Source organism: Neocloeon triangulifer, unplaced genomic scaffold (genome assembly GCF_031216515.1).
Source record: "Neocloeon triangulifer isolate White Clay Creek 2 clone unplaced genomic scaffold, ASM3121651v1 ptg000003l, whole genome shotgun sequence".
NCBI classification, from domain to species: Eukaryota; Metazoa; Arthropoda; class Insecta; order Ephemeroptera; family Baetidae; genus Neocloeon; species Neocloeon triangulifer.
This window is the reverse complement of record NW_026775546.1, coordinates 9,071,259-9,086,568: the sequence shown is the minus strand read 5'-3', so window position 1 is coordinate 9,086,568 and position 15,310 is coordinate 9,071,259. Positions and strand designations below refer to the sequence as shown.

Sequence of the window (15,310 nt, the reverse complement as noted above, 5' to 3'; positions counted from 1 at the left end):
ATCAAACAGTTTTTAATTGAATAATTAGTGTAAATTTCAACTCCATCGTGCAGTGCTGTTTCAATATTACTAACCACTAACAATACCCATAGATTTTCTCTCCTATCTGATTAATTCAGAGATGATGACGTGGACTTGCGTTTGTTTCAGTTAACCTTTGCATGCGATGACTGAGTCGTCTGTTGTTAACAGGTACTTCTGTCTGTGTGTCTGATTACTAATTAGCAACTCTCTGTCGCTCTGTGCACAAAACACAAAACAATTTTATATAACCCTGCTCCTCTTCTACCACTCTTTTCTAGTCTCTCTCAATCTCGGTGTTGGCTGTTCTGCGGATGCTGCCTCAGAAGTTTCTGTCATTCTGTTGAAAATTTTCACATCATACATATATACATCTAACACACACACGCCTTTTTGTTTTCACTCTGGAAAAAAAATCACACTGTCTCACAATTTTGGTGCAATTTTTTTATCTGTGTACACTTTATACGTTCCACTTTTCAGTGTATATTTCATTGGTGTTGGATGTGGACGAGGGCAACTCATTTTGTATAGCATGGGTGTTTAACAGTTATTCCTGCTTTACTTGGTAATTAAATATCCAAATTTAATTAAAAAAGATCCACAGAATATAAAAATAAAAAAGACTCAAATCATTTAATCAAATTAATTTTATTTAGAGAAAAATTAAATAATTTTTATAAAATAAACTTTAATAATTCTAAATATATCTGAATGTTGTATGCTGAGGATGACCTGTTCTCTAATCTGCGACCAACACACAGCAGTGTGAACATGGATTTTGCAACTATACTGTCTCCTCTCTCACTACTTCTCGGTGTCACTCTCTCTATTTCTCGGTGTTACTTAATTTCCTCGACGTCCACTTGACTCTTTGGAAAACTAGATTTTAACCCACGGTTCGGAACCCAATCGTTTTCCAGGCATGCCCTCGCAGCACAGCTCGGTGGCGTCGATAGCGTCTGCGAGCATCGGAGGCGGAAGCTCTTCGAGCAGCTACTACCCCCAGACCTCCGCCTCCGAGCACCAAAGCTCACAGCACAGCCCCACAAAGTACCCTGAAAACGGCCATGACACGCTGTCAGACTTTGTCACCTTTGTTTGCCAGGAAGCGGAAAACACACAGCAAGGATCTCAGGTCAGTTTATTAAAAAAATTTATTTTATTCAAATTCAATAATTACTTTTGGAGTGAATTATATAAAAATAAATTTCAAAATTTGCAAATAATACAGTTCATAAATATTGCAGCATTTTTTTAAATAATTTCTTTTAATGCTACAAAAATTCCATTATTATTGAATGAATTTTTATTATTTATTTTGTAATTCTTCACCTTTAGGCGGGCACATCGCGGAGTCCTTCGAAACTGGCGCAGTATTACCCTAGCTCGATGCTGCCACCGCCCCCACCGCCTCCGATGGCCCGACCTGTAGCCATCATTCGTTCGACAGGTACTGCTGTCCCCTTGGCAATCAGCTATTCCGACCGTAATAACTCGTCAAATTTCTTTTTATCAAAAATTGAAATTACTCTTCTGTCTGCGTGGAAAAACTCAATCTGGTCTAATTTCCAGGAGAGTTGTCTGTCGCCGCCTCCAACTCGCCGCCCGCCTCCTCCACACCACCCATGGGGGACTCATCGTCACCCCGCGATGGCAGGGGCAGCGCCCTCAGTCCGTCTCCGCCGGCCTCGGCAGGGCCCCCCATCAGCCAGGGTGATTTGCCTCCACCACCTTCATCCCGGTCGGTGGTCAGTGGCCCTTTTTGTGTGAGCAGAGACTACGCGTTTTCACACCTGCACCCACAAACTGGACAGGTATAATTTTAATTTTTATCCTGAATATTTTTTTTTTTTACATTGCTGGATTAATTTTCATCAACTTTTTATTATACTTTCAATTTGATTGCAATGTGAAGTTGTGAAGGAATAATTGATCCATCACTGTTAAAAATTCTACGTATGATTGAGACGTAGCAGAAAACTAAGAGCTGCTGAATTAAAATTGTTCACCTAAGGAGAAATACATTGAACAGCTGTTTTTCTAATTTTAAATTTAATATTTTAATTTTACCTGTTACTTTATCAAAAGAATTTTTTTGACTTCTCATCTTATTGTTAGTTGAATAATTATTTAATTTTTCCAGTGTTGATTTGGCTTTATAAAAAGTGGTTTAACAGTATTTAAAGCAAAGTATTCGTTAAATTTCATAATTTTTATTTTTAGTTTTACAATATTTCATGTGCATTTTTAATTTATAATAATTGTACTTAATTGCTATATAAAAAATAATTTTGAATATAACTGATTTAAATTCATTTTTCAGTTGTTTACCTACCCAAGCTTGAGTCCTGTCGGAGCAATGTCAGGTGTAATTAGCCCGACCAACCTGAACCTTTTCTCATCACCTGTGAGCAATTCGCGGAATTCGTCTAGATCCACGTCAATTCCTCGATGGAACACGGGGCCCTTCATCAGCCTCGAGGAGGACTACATGATGGCGCCTCTGATGGGCCCTGGAAACAGCGCCGTCGAAGCCATGGATGACGGTAAGCACGCCTCCGAGCCACCTCCGCCGCCACCTCCTCCGCCAACCCAAACCATCTAATGACTTCCGAGTTCTAACCCGCGTGCAGTTTTGTTTTGTGTTCAAATTTGATTTCCACCCAAGAGAAGGATGATTTTTTAAGCTAAACAAATTCTCAAATGTTGCATAATAATGAACTTTTTATTTTGTTGTTTTGTGTGCGAAAATGATTTTCTGTTGCTCTACTCTCTGTTACCGGTTGACTTTTGTTTCCTCGGCTAGAGTTAGAAGGGTCTCCAAAGAAAGTATAAATTTATTCTGAAAGTATGCAACCTGCTGGACAGGAGTGTCAAAATGTTGCATACCTTCATGGTGGGGAATCTTATCAAGTAAAATATAACAATTATTTGCAACAAGAACATGAAGCATACTTACTAGAATTTATAAAATTTTGGCAGAAAGAAGAAAGTCGTCTGACAAGAAAACATGGAAATTATTATGATTCACATTTATTATCGTTTCTTGAAGACAAGTGTCCTATCAAGTAGGTCGCAAATTGTCTAATATGAAGTTAAAATATATTTTTTTAAATTCAATTATAAATATTTTGGCTTAAATCTGATTTTTATTCATATATTTAAATTAATCAATCAATAATTTCAGTCGTTTAAAATTAAAAATAGTAAATTTGGCTCTTATATGTTAATTTCACTCTGTTTCGCTCCCTATAAACTTTTCTTTTAGTTCCCAAGAAAACTAAATTATAACAAAACAAAAATTGTGCTTCTAATTATTAGGGGTGATTTTAAAAAGAAAAATGAAACCATTTTACTAATAAATTTAAAGTTTTGCATTGATAATTTATCTTCAAAAATTGATATTTTTTCTTATTATTTTTTTCAAGACTAAATTTCTCTGGGGACCCTTCAGCTGCGAGTTTTCTTTTTCCACTTTTGAAAAGTGTCCTGTTTTGCCGCGCGGCGTGTCCGAAGTGTCTGAACTGACAAAGGGCCTGTGTGTCCGCAGAGCGCTACTTCAGTCCAGTGGTGCAGCAGGCCGGGGGCGGCGACCCGATCGACGCCTCCGATCACGCCCCCACGGACGGTTCGCCGCCGCACGAGGCGTCGGCGGTGACGGCGGCGGCGGCCGGCGTCGCTGCCATCACCGTGGTGGCGCCCGACAAGGGGGCCGGCGGCGCCACGGCGCCGCAACAGTCGTCGACCGCCTGACCGCCGCTCCGTTTCTTCCGAGACGCAGAATCGTTTGCTGTTAACTGAGAATGCTGTTGTTCAAGTTTTTTGCTCAATCGAATATTTTGTTTGCGGTGCCACTGCAGCCCCTGTACTTTTCATTGTTAGAAAAAATACGATTTTTTTGTTTTCAAAATCGGGAGTTTGAAGTATTACGTACGATTTGTGTGCTGCAGATTTACCATTGTCAGTGTAAATAAGGTAATTATAATGCCGTCAATATTGCAAGAAAACTCTGTAATTCAATTATCGCAGAAAAGCCAATAAGAAAATTCAGGTGATACGTCAGTCTATAGCAAAATCACACACTTTCTGTGTAGGAGAATTGCTGATTTTAAATTTTTTTTGTCATGTTTCAAACCAATTACATTCATCTTGGTTTAAAGTTTGAAAATTCCAGGAGAATTTAAATTGATTAATTGGGCGGATTTCTCTCTTTAAATCGCATTATTAATCATTCATCTCCCTGGCTATTAACTTAAAAGAATTGATTTAGATCAATTTAATCACTTAAAAACTTCAATATTTTTAATTGGCAAATACTTTGTGAGCGAATATATTAGTCAAAACAAATTTTGCACGATTGGATTTTTTGAACAGAATGTGATAACGCTTCTAGTTTTAACTAGTTTTTCAGGTAGTCCCGTTGAAGAACTTTTTTGATATTGAAATAAGTATTGAAAATCTAGAGCGATACACACACAAATTATGGAGTCGCCCGCAACAAACCGTTCTCTGCTGCTAGTTAGCGTAAAAGTTATACTTTTCTGGTGTAAATAATTGTTAGTTCAATACAACGCAACCTATAAAAGGCCTATTTACATTACACGTGCTGGGAAAAGGAGAAGGATAATTAGAGTGGATAAATCTAGGAAAAATTCTAGTGCCATATTTAAAACATAAAGTAAACGCGAGAGAGGAAATTCGTAGGTGATTAGCTAGACTATAATTAAAAGTAATAAATTATGACATGACAAATTTTATATAAGTAAAAGATACAATACAACGATTCTCCATTAAGTAAGAAGCTCAACAAAGTGCTATTTTGCAATATACACTCGTTGTGAGGGAAAACAGTTTTAGTGCGCTGATTACTTAAAAGTGTTTAATTACGAAACGGGCTGTATCAAATTAGCTGAGAGAAAAAACTAGCGTTTAGCGATTCAATTAAAGCATAGCCAGTACTTAACAAATTTAGCGAGTTTGAAAGATAAAATTTAATTAGACAGATTTTCAAACGCACAGGGCCTTTTAAAATAAAGAAGAAAAAATTCAAAATTGTGTTCCTTTGGTAAAAGATGAAAATGAAAAGTGCCCTATTGAGAAACGCGAACACGTGTCTCAAATTTTGGTTGCAGTCACGATAAAATTACCTTAGATGCCTTGCAACGTGGGAAAATTCGATTAGTATTGCAGCAATAAAAAAACACTCAATACTCAAAATGCAGCGATCGTGTTTGTGATGCATGTAGGCATATATATATTGTTCGGGAAAAAATTCAATACTCATGTAGGCCGTAGCGAGAAAAGTATAATTCATCGTAGTGCATTAGCAAATATGTGATCACAAAGTTGGATCGGCACTTTAAACCAAAGATGTACTTGGAAGAAAATTTTCGTTCTGCGACTTTTGACGTTTTATCGTTTCGAATTTTAATTAATTTGCGTGTGAACTTTAGAGTTAGCGTGTTCTTTTCTGTTGTAAGGAAGATAATAAACGAGAGATTAACTTATTTTATTTGCAAAGGTACAAATCTGTCAAATTATAAAAAGAGTGCTGTAGATTGAGAAAAAAAAATGACGAAGAAAGAATCAAAATGATGTACACCGTATATAATAATAAAAAGTAACTACTGCGCTATTACCATTACTAATATTAGGGGTCCATTGTTAAAAAAGGGATAAAAACCAGTTTGTATTAAAATTAAATATTCATCCTCGATTGGACGCTACTGAAATAAAACATCTTAAAGTCAGAGGTGGACAAAATTTTTGATAAAAAGAAAAAAAATTATAATCGTAGTGAGGGCGTGCAAACAAGATTAGCCATGTAAGTTAAACTATTATTAAATTTGGATTCTGCGCTGTTATATTGTTGCTGAAGAAAAAGTGTATTCGGAGAATATTGTTGTGAACTTTTTCAATACACTTAAGCTGCTGAGAGAATTTGCAGAAAGTGGTGCCAAATATATTTAAATGTTATTTAAAGCTGCATCTGAACGCACACGTACTTTGTATTTTTTTTTTATCACCAATATAATTTCTTCCAACACAATTGGTAGGTTTTACAGAGAAGACATACACTTTTTCTTTAACCTGTAGTGCCTAATGTACTGGTAAATAAAAAAAAAAATATATGTTCGCGCAAAAATTCAACTTAATAAAATGGTTATGGAACACCACGACAAAAACTGTACAACTTCACAAATGCATAATAATTAAATACACTACATTTGATAAGCAATTAAATAAAATACACATCGTAGCAAGTTGGAGCAACTCACATTTTGTACGATTTCAAAATGCAACATGTACTTGCGCAAAGTAACACGAAAGCTCAAAAGTTTTGAGTCCACGCTGGATTAAAAAACCAAATTCTCTGCAAGTTTGATTTTTCATTAATAACCGAATCGAGAGTAGACTGAGTTTTAACTGAATATTTAATCGATTAACAAAAAAATTTGAGAGAGTATTTAATAATAAAGCCGTAAATTTTGCGTTGTTTCGTTGTAAATATGCATAATTTCGCTCATTTATGTGCCTATTGAGTTGGAAAATATGTGTGTGTGTGTGTTATTGCAATGCAATTCACTAGCCCCGTTGTTTCTTTTGTAAAATGTAAGTTTTGTTAATATAATTATTATTCACTTTTTCCGAGACGCACCTTTGTAAGAAAAAAATATATCTGACCATATATGAGCCATACACGTTTTATGTTTTTCGTCATTGTAATGGTTGCGATTATTTTTTTGTGAAAATATAAATACGTATTACCATACGGAGGAGCAGATGTTGAAGTTGCTGAGTAATTTAAATAAGTGGAGGTGATAGTGAAGCTGATTCTAATTACACAATTATACCCCCAATTTATGATTATATTATTATTATTCATGATAATGTATAATGTTTGAGACACACTAACATGAAATTTATTGAAAAATACCAAAATATGAAATAATAAAAAATAAAAAAACAATACAGTAAAATTAACTGGAGTTTATTTTAATTAAACAAGCCCTACAAAAATCCAGAATTTACGTGTTTAATGTGAAAATTTACTTGAGAACTAATCAATATTACTTTCATGAAGATTTTCAACACACAATTTAAATTTAGTTTTTACAAAACATAGAAAATGTTGCTGTATATAAAATATTGTTATTACTTTAAATCATTTTAAATTTTTTATTCTTGTATTAATGCTTGTCAAATTAAAATTGATAAAAATATTTTTATATAATTTATAATATAATATTTTCAGATTCTGACAATAAAGTTCAATTGTTTCATCGACAGAATTAATATAATACAAAGTCCTGGGCCTTTTTTTAAGAACTGGAATTACACAATACATGGAGATTTTCCTCCGACAAAATCCATGGAATTTCCAGCACTTCGCGGACGGTTTGTGCTGTGGCGAAGAATATTCGTAATGTTAACGACCAAACAACAGAGAGCTTCAGTGGGGCGAAAAGCAGAGGAGGAACGCGCACGAAACGCGCTCGGCTCTATATCAGTGTCAACGCAGCGGTCGGCACTGGCTGATGGAGAACAGGAAAGGACAACACCAAGTATAGCAGAGCAGAAAGCCGCTGGCAATTAAAACGTACCAAAAAGTATTAATTAAGGTATGTAATGTAATAACCAATTAAATAATTCCCAAATTGGAAATGTTGCCTTAAGAATTTCAAGAGAATTTAATTGTTTCGAGAAAAATATTTTTAATTATAAATTTTTAACAATTTTTTATGACAACATTGTCGTGATATATTTTAAAATGCGTCAAGTTTCAGTCATTATTTGATATAATGTTAAAGTTTTAGGTCAATCATGACTTCAAATTCTTCGATTGATTTACTAGATCTACTTTTTAATTTTCAGCATTGTTTTGCTTGCTGTCGTGTCTCTCTAATTACTGCCCTCGGGGCGTTGTTTTGGTAAATCCAATTTATCGGAGCACGTGGTTCTAACGTAGAATGCGCGTCAAAATAATCTCGTACGAAGAGAAATTCGTGCTTGATTCGGCTTCAGGCATCAAAACAAACGGTTTTCTAATTTAATAATTCGCGGTCAGAAGACAAATTAGAGGAAATTTGGAGATCTGGCACGTTCTTAAAAATTAAAAAAGAACAAGATGTATAAAATACACAAGAAACGAGAATATTATTGGAATTAAAATTAGATCTGGTTATAGAGAGGGTTTGGTTTTTACATAGAGTTGTTAGCATTGCTGATTGGCCGACGAGTTTTGAATTGAATTACTGTGAGCTGGATTTTAAATTGAAGGCTCATAAACTCTCACCAACATGATTCAAGCATTTCAAGCTTTAACCAGAATGTCCATAGCGTTGCTAATTGAACAAAAAGGTGTGGTTGAACGAGTTTAATTTTTTTAATCTTAAGGTCAAAATAGCTATAAATATTTTATACCAAACAGATATAATAAATTATTATACTCTGTTTATAAATTATTATTAATAAATTTTTTTGTCAAAAATCAAATCTTTATTTTATGTAGGAAATATTCACTTAAATTATTAATTTACGAACGTGCTTTTAGAATCGAATCGAAACAGTCCAATTAAAAATTAATTCTGCTCAACCGCGGCGTACGTGCGCAGCCTTAACCACGGCTCCTGACTTGTCAAAATAATGAATGCGAACAATGCACATCACAATGTCACGCGGCCAGTTGCACTTTTTGACATTGGGGCTCCGGTCGCCTTGACAGTTGCAGAAGTCGAAATAATAATGCATTCCCTTCCTCGTCAAAGCGCAACGAGCGAGAAATACGCCTCGCTTTTTCCCTCCGAAGTCCGTATCACACCACGGAGGCAATTATATGTTCCAACTTTTCTTATCAAGTGTCGCGCTCGGAAACGGAAATAAAAAGCCAACGTGTCCTGTCGTGCCGCTTTCTTAATTGACGTGGAATTTTAGTAAATATTCTTCCTTAATTGTTCTTATTATATGATTTTTAGTTTATTTATTTAATTTTTTAAATTGCTCTCAAAATTATTTCTTTAAAGGAATTAAAAAAATTTTGTTTTAGAAGTTCAGAATATAAGCAAAGTCCAACACACGACGTTTCTTGTTGGCTCTTTTTTTTTCCTTATTTGGTTTGCAATTTTCACCTGAATTCACACACAGTCAGAAGACGCTAAATAGTGAACACACTTATATATTTACAAAATAAATAATAATGGCGCATAATGGTTCCGTGACAAGCAAAACGCCAAAAAAATATGCCTGTCAGCAAAAAATTGAGCTCCAATTTTCCAATTATCGCATTCTTAAGAACATTCTAGTCATAAAACTCATAAGTGATGGAAGGCAAAAAAAAAAAATATCATGTTTTCTTTTTTTAAATTTTTTTCAATGAATATTAATAGATATTTAAACCTATTTTAATTAATTCTTTTCTTTGTGTTATTATAATATATGCATATTATTATTCACAAAAATTTTAACTTATTTTTAAAACGCAAATTGACGAGTTATTTTTATTAATTTTTAGAGCAGAAATAAAAATTTTATAAATTTTAATTTACTTAAAGAAAATATAACATTACTTGCTCATAAAAATCGATTACATGAATTTGAAAATTAAAACTTCGATATTCTGGGATGCTCACACATAAATATTATTCTTTAAAGTTGCCTTAAAATTTATGTTAGGTCTCCAAATAATAATTAATTAATTATTTATATAAATGTGTTTACCATATTTACTTAATTATACATCTTAAAAACATAATTTTAAGAGCAATTTTATTATCAAACTTATTGAACGGTACCTGAAATGGAGAGAAAAAAAAATTAAAATATTCTCTAAAAAAAAAAAACTTCCATAGAGGTCGTACGGTCGAAGACCCTGGCCGGTAGCAAATTTCAAAAACCTGCTGCTCTCCGGCAATGCGAAAGTACCAAAGAGAGCTTTGAATAAAATATTCGTGGCACGCATCGCAGGCGAAGGTCGGGGATTTCCCTGAACAGGCGCGCGAGACAGGTTTTGTGTATGTTTTTTTTACTTGGCGCGCCGCGGTCTGTGAGGAAAGAAATCGCACGAAATTTCCCCCGTTCTCAATCAGGAAAACGCATCCTTGTTTCCATTCTTTATTTCTTTCTTTAGATAACGAGAATGACTGCACGCGATCCGAAGAACAAACACCAAACGGATAAAATAGCTTGCGAGTGCGACGAGAGCAGAAAGTCGGTCAATTTGTCTGCGCCGTGTTGTGTTGACTTAATTCGGCGGCAAATATTTGCATGACGTTGATTTTATTGCACTCCACGCCTGCAAAAAGCAATCGGCATAATTCGCTCAGTGGAATCAAAAGGGCGTCGACACTCAACTCGATATTTCTTCCAAGGTTGATTTTTATTTGATAAGGGACTCCAATTAAATTATTTAATTCATAAAAGAAATTAATTAAAATCATATGATTTTCTTATTTTGAAATTTACGTTCTAGCTTGAATATAAATTAGTTTTTAATTTTTACAGTTTAATTCGTCACTTCAAGATGAGCCGAATGACAAGCACTACTACCCTGGTCACTGGCTCGGTTGACTCGGTGGCGGCCAATCTCAAGGCTGAAGAGGCAGCCGCTCAAAATCCAAAACCCCGTAGACTAACACAGTACATTGCTGCAGTTTCAGGTAAGCGAAAAAATTATATATTTAATTTTGACTTCATTTTAAATACATCGAATTTATTTAAATTTATAATTATCAATCAATAAGTTAAAAATATTTTTACTACGCAGATATTTTAGAAAAAAAATCATAGATAATTCCCAGAATGATATAAAAAAGTCTGCAGAGACTTTTGCCAGGTTTATAAATTTAGTCAATTTATATTTTGTTTGAAGTTCATTTTAAAATTTCATTACTTCTTAAATTATAAATTTGATAACTCTGAGAAGTTTTTTACTTTTATTTCAAGATCTCTGAACCAAAACAAAAGTTGATTTAAAAAGAGAAAAGTTATCAAAAATAGTCCAATCAGAAATTAAATCTCAATACATCAATTAATTTCAATTTTAATTATTTTTTTTGCAGCAACGTTGGGTGCTTTTGCGTTGGGAAATGTAATCGGCTGGTCGTCGCCGGCAAGTGGTCGTCTGCAGGGCGACACGTCCGAGGTTGACTTTGACGTGTCGGCGTCCGAGTTCGCGTGGGTCGGCTCGCTGCTGACAATCGGCGCTGCCGCCTCCACTTTTCCTGCAGGCATCCTGGTCGAACGCGTTGGCCGAAAGCAGACCATGTTCTGGACTGCGCTGCCCTTCATCTTCGGATGGGCGCTCATCCTCTTTGCGTCCGGCGTCGAAATGCTTTACGCGGGACGACTTATCACTGGTAAAATTAAAAAATAATCAATCCCAATATAACATAATTATTATTTAATTGGAAAATCTAGATTAACCTATATCTATTATTTAATAACATTTCTTTTCATTAAAATTTTATGAATTTTCATCATAGCAAATTTGTGTTTTTATAATTCCATTTTTTTACATAGACTTTTCTGAAGTTTATGATATTTATCTGTTTAATTATTTTTTTAATTCATTTTCTTCTAAATCTTTTGAATGAAATGCTAACAATATTATCCCAATTTTCAACTTTCCTTATTCTCCGGAACAGGATTCTGTGGTGGCGTTTTCAGTGTGGCGTGCAATTTGTATGTGGGTGAGATTGCTGAAAAGGAGATCCGAGGCGCCCTGGGCACCCTCTTCCAACTGATGGTGGTTGTCGGCATCGAGTTTGTCTTTGTTCTCGGCGCATTTATCTCCCTAACCGCTCTCAATGCGGTCTGCTTGAGCGTGCCCGTCATTTTCGGCTTCCTCTTTTTCTGGATGCCCGAGACGCCGCAATTCCACCTCAAGATGAAGAGACGGGAAGAAGCCCACAGGTATGAAAACCTAAAAATTTTAATATAAGTTAATTATGATTAAAACTTTTTTGTTTTAATAATAATTTAATTTTAAGAGCTTGTTAAAATTTTGCGTTCTTATGTCAATTTTTGAAAATATTTAAAATTGTTTTTTAAATTTACGAACAAAATACAGTCATACAAATTAAAATATTTAAAATAATTAAAAAAAATGTAATCAATCAATTTATTTGACATGATTTGACATTTAGAATATAATTATAAAAATAACTACATACGTCTTGCATTTAAATTTTATATATTTTTACGATTATTACAATTTGCACATAAACTAACTATTTATTTTTAATGATACCATTTATGATCATGTATTTTTTTTTTATCTCAAATTATAAATTTTTTTTTACATACTTTCTAGAGCCCTGCAGTGGTTCCGTGGAGGTGCAGATTGCGAGTTTGAACTGCGCGAAATGCAGCAAAATTCTGAAAGTCAGCGCAGCGTCCCAGTGACTAGAATGCTGGACACGTTGGCCGCAAGAAGGGCCCTGATGGTGTCGATCGGTCTGATGGCCTGTCAGCAACTGTCCGGCATCAACGCCGTCGTTTTCTACACGGAAGATCTCTTCAAGGCGGCCGGTTCGTCGCTTGAGAGCCGCTACTCGGTGATTGTTGTAGGTGCCGTGCAACTCGTGGCCACCGTGGCCGCCCTGCTCGTCATCGACCGCCTTGGCCGCCGACTCCTCATGTCCGCCTCTCAGGCCGCAATGGCCGCTTGCACCCTTTTCCTCGGCGTCTACCTCTACTTTAGGTATAGAGGAATATTTTTTTTAACAATTATAATTTATATTTCATTTTACTTTACTTTTCTTATATCCCTTATCAAAAAGACATAAATTTTGTAGAAAATATTATTTTATGAAATGCAATAGAACATAAAATTAACAAGTTTTCTTTAAATAATTACTTTTCAAGAATTTTGTGATAAATTATCTTCATCAATTATGTTTCCCTTTAATATTTCATGATTTTTAATTTTGCTCTTATAATTTAAAGAGGGGTATATAAATTTTTTGTTTGAGTTTTGGTATCTTTTTAAAAATCCAAATTTCTTTTTAAATTTATATTTTTACAAAGATTTTAAGTGTATTTCATATTATTATTTTTGTTTTCAGAGAGGTAGATGAGTTAAGCGTGTCGGGATTAGGTTGGCTTCCCATACTCCTGATTTGCATCTATTTTGTTGCCTTCTCCCTCGGAGCTGGACCAATTCCGTGGTTGATGCTCGGAGAACTTTTCCCCGCAGAAATCAAAGGCTCCGCATCGGCTTTGTCAGCGTGCATCAACTGGCTAATTGCCTTCCTTGTTACCAGGTAGGCTTTCTTCATAACTTATTATATTCCTTATATTCTTTAAAATAATGCGAATTATGTTTGTTTCTTGAGCAAACACTGTAGGCATGCAAATACATTACTATAAAAACAAAACAACACATTTACATTTTTACTTATTATTTATTTAATGATTTTCCTTTCATATGTAGTATTTTATATTTATTAAATTATTTTCATTTTAAACATAAATTTTAACAATTAAATTTGTTTTTGTGATCAAATTTCATTCATGGTGATTTGAATTCAAAGTTGGCATTTCCTCAATGGGGTTTATAAATCAAATTTGTTTTTACAAAAAAATAAGTAAGTTGCAATTCCCATACTGGCAATCTGAACATCAACACATTGAAATGGGTGCTTAATAAAAATGTGAATTCAATTCATGATTCAATTCTATTCGATCAATATTCCAAGTGTAAAAACATGAAAAACATTATATCCATAAAAATAATTTTTTTCTCAGATTCTATGGGGACTTGGTGTCTTGGCTCAATGGGTCCTCAACATTTTGGATCTTTACAATCCTTCTGCTGGCAGGCTTGGCTTTCGTCCACTTCTTTGTACCTGAAACGCGCGGCAAGAGTCTCGACGACATCCAAGATATTTTGGCCAGCAAAAACTCGGCGCACAACAACCTGACGCAATTTTCGCCAAACAGCATTGCTCTCTCCAAAAAGGAGCAACACCACACTGTTGACATGCAACAACGATTTTGAGGATTTTAATCTTTTTGTGATATGAAGGAAGTCTTTTATTCTAATCGGTGTAAAGAGTTATTATTTGCTTATTTTAAACTTTGGAAACATTTTGTATTTTATAAATTGGTGCAATATATTTAAAACAATTAATCTGATATGTATGATCTTGATATATGAAGCGTGGAGCGTGGATTTTGCTTACCTCTTATCATGTGTTCTATTTTTATTATATTACGTTTCGCACACATTATTTGTTGTTCACCTGCTTTTAAATTGCCAGCAACATTTTAAATGAAGCGTTAATACTTGTCGAAATTATCAGATTTCCATCCAATAAAGCTATTTTTTCTCTCACTCAAAGATTAACTGCTGGGAACACAAGTGTATTGAATATATGATAATTTTTTTCCCAGAAATTGGTTTATTTTATTTATTGTTCAATAAAAAAATTATATAATTTTATTTTCTAAAACTGAAAACCTTTGAATTTATCTTTTTATAAACCTGTAGAGAAAGAAGTTCTTTGAAAACAACAAGTTCAGTAACATTATTTAATTCAAAAACTAAAACAAAATCAGTGAATAAGCCTACCATACTTAAAAAATTGTACCCTGGAATTAAAAAATATCATTTAAAAAAGTCAAAATATGGAAAATGGCCCATAATTTTTCAATAACAAATAATATAATGCGAGTAATCTTATTTTAAAAAAAATAACGACTGTCAAGCTCAATTAATTATAATACAAAAAAATCTTCATTACTAACCGATATATAGGCAACTTGCCAAGCGTCAGTGAAAAGCGAGTTGTTGGTCTACTGCTTCAGGCAGGTGCTCGGTTCAGACTTTACTATTAATAGACTTGAAAATAGAATGACCAAATGTGGCTCAAATTTCATGCTGCTAAATTATTAAGTTCTTATTTTTTTTTTTTTTTTTAATACAAATGTTTACAAAAAAAAATGCATAAGATCAGGATAAAATAATGTGTTGACTGAAAGTCCCAAAGCTCTGCAAACGTGACGTTTCTAATTATATTATATATTAATAATTAATTCTTGACACATAGTTTAATCAATGCACCTGTGTTCCATAAGATAATAAATGAGCTGCAGGTCAACAGGACGACGGTCGCTCTTCAAGTAATTCTTATCAATCATACCATTTTTGAGACAAAGAAAACGAGCCGTGTGCAAATTTTTGTCCGCAAAAGCCGTGTGATTTTCTTGGTGTCGGGTGAAATCGTTTTTATCGTGTATTTAAATCGCAATGCATTGCCTATGTGCATTTCATATCAGTTGATGA

At 34.2% G+C, this 15,310-nt stretch overlaps 2 protein-coding genes and 1 long non-coding RNA gene across 15 annotated transcripts in view; 2 read left to right on the top strand and 1 right to left on the bottom strand.

Annotated features, from left to right (window-relative positions):
- LOC132193261 (nuclear factor 1 X-type) overlaps positions 1-6,045 on the top strand; it is an 82,731-nt gene extending 76,686 nt beyond the window's left edge. For 8 of the 12 annotated variants that reach the window (XM_059613826.1, XM_059613828.1, XM_059613832.1 and 5 more), the window contains 5 exons: positions 945-1,159; positions 1,363-1,510; positions 1,597-1,838; positions 2,348-2,570; positions 3,575-6,045. In XM_059613826.1, coding sequence (XP_059469809.1) covers positions 945-1,159; positions 1,363-1,510; positions 1,597-1,838; positions 2,348-2,570; positions 3,575-3,777 — 1,031 coding nt within the window. In that variant the 3' untranslated portion in view covers positions 3,778-6,045. Of the gene's footprint in view, positions 1-944; positions 1,160-1,362; positions 1,511-1,596; positions 1,839-2,347; positions 2,571-3,452 lie in introns of all 12 variants that reach the window. The other 4 variants (XM_059613833.1, XM_059613831.1, XM_059613822.1 and 1 more) reach the window with 2 other exon arrangements.
- Positions 6,046-7,485: 1,440 nt separating this feature from the next.
- On the top strand, positions 7,486-14,484 carry LOC132192734 (facilitated trehalose transporter Tret1-like). Of its 2 annotated transcripts, none has more exons than XM_059612830.1 (7): positions 7,486-7,646; positions 10,525-10,679; positions 11,082-11,378; positions 11,667-11,934; positions 12,335-12,724; positions 13,089-13,286; positions 13,771-14,484. In XM_059612830.1, exons 2-7 carry the CDS (start codon positions 10,544-10,546, stop codon positions 14,021-14,023), a joined length of 1,542 nt encoding a protein of 513 aa, XP_059468813.1. In that variant the 5' UTR covers positions 7,486-7,646; positions 10,525-10,543; the 3' UTR covers positions 14,024-14,484. The 2 variants fall into 2 exon arrangements, with proteins under 2 accessions (XP_059468813.1, XP_059468812.1); XM_059612829.1 differs by lacking the exon at positions 7,486-7,646 and adding an exon at positions 10,170-10,391.
- LOC132192736 (uncharacterized) lies at positions 13,408-15,183 on the bottom strand. The gene is made up of 2 exons (XR_009441366.1): positions 15,089-15,183; positions 13,408-15,033 (listed from the first exon to the last, which is right to left on the bottom strand). It is a non-coding gene; the product is annotated as an uncharacterized LOC132192736 (long non-coding RNA).
- Between the last annotated feature and the right edge of the window lie 127 nt (positions 15,184-15,310).

Bases quoted from the DNA above. Each gene is read 5' to 3' on its own strand.
- LOC132192734 (XM_059612829.1), top strand. From the start codon at position 10,288: ATGACGTTGATTTTATTGCACTCCACGCCTGCAAAAAGCAATCGGCAT. The intron at 10,680-11,081 runs GTAAGCGAAAAA...TTTTTTTTGCAG, and splicing joins GTACATTGCTGCAGTTTCAG to CAACGTTGGGTGCTTTTGCG. The intron at 13,287-13,770 runs GTAGGCTTTCTT...TTTTTTTCTCAG, and splicing joins ATTGCCTTCCTTGTTACCAG to ATTCTATGGGGACTTGGTGT.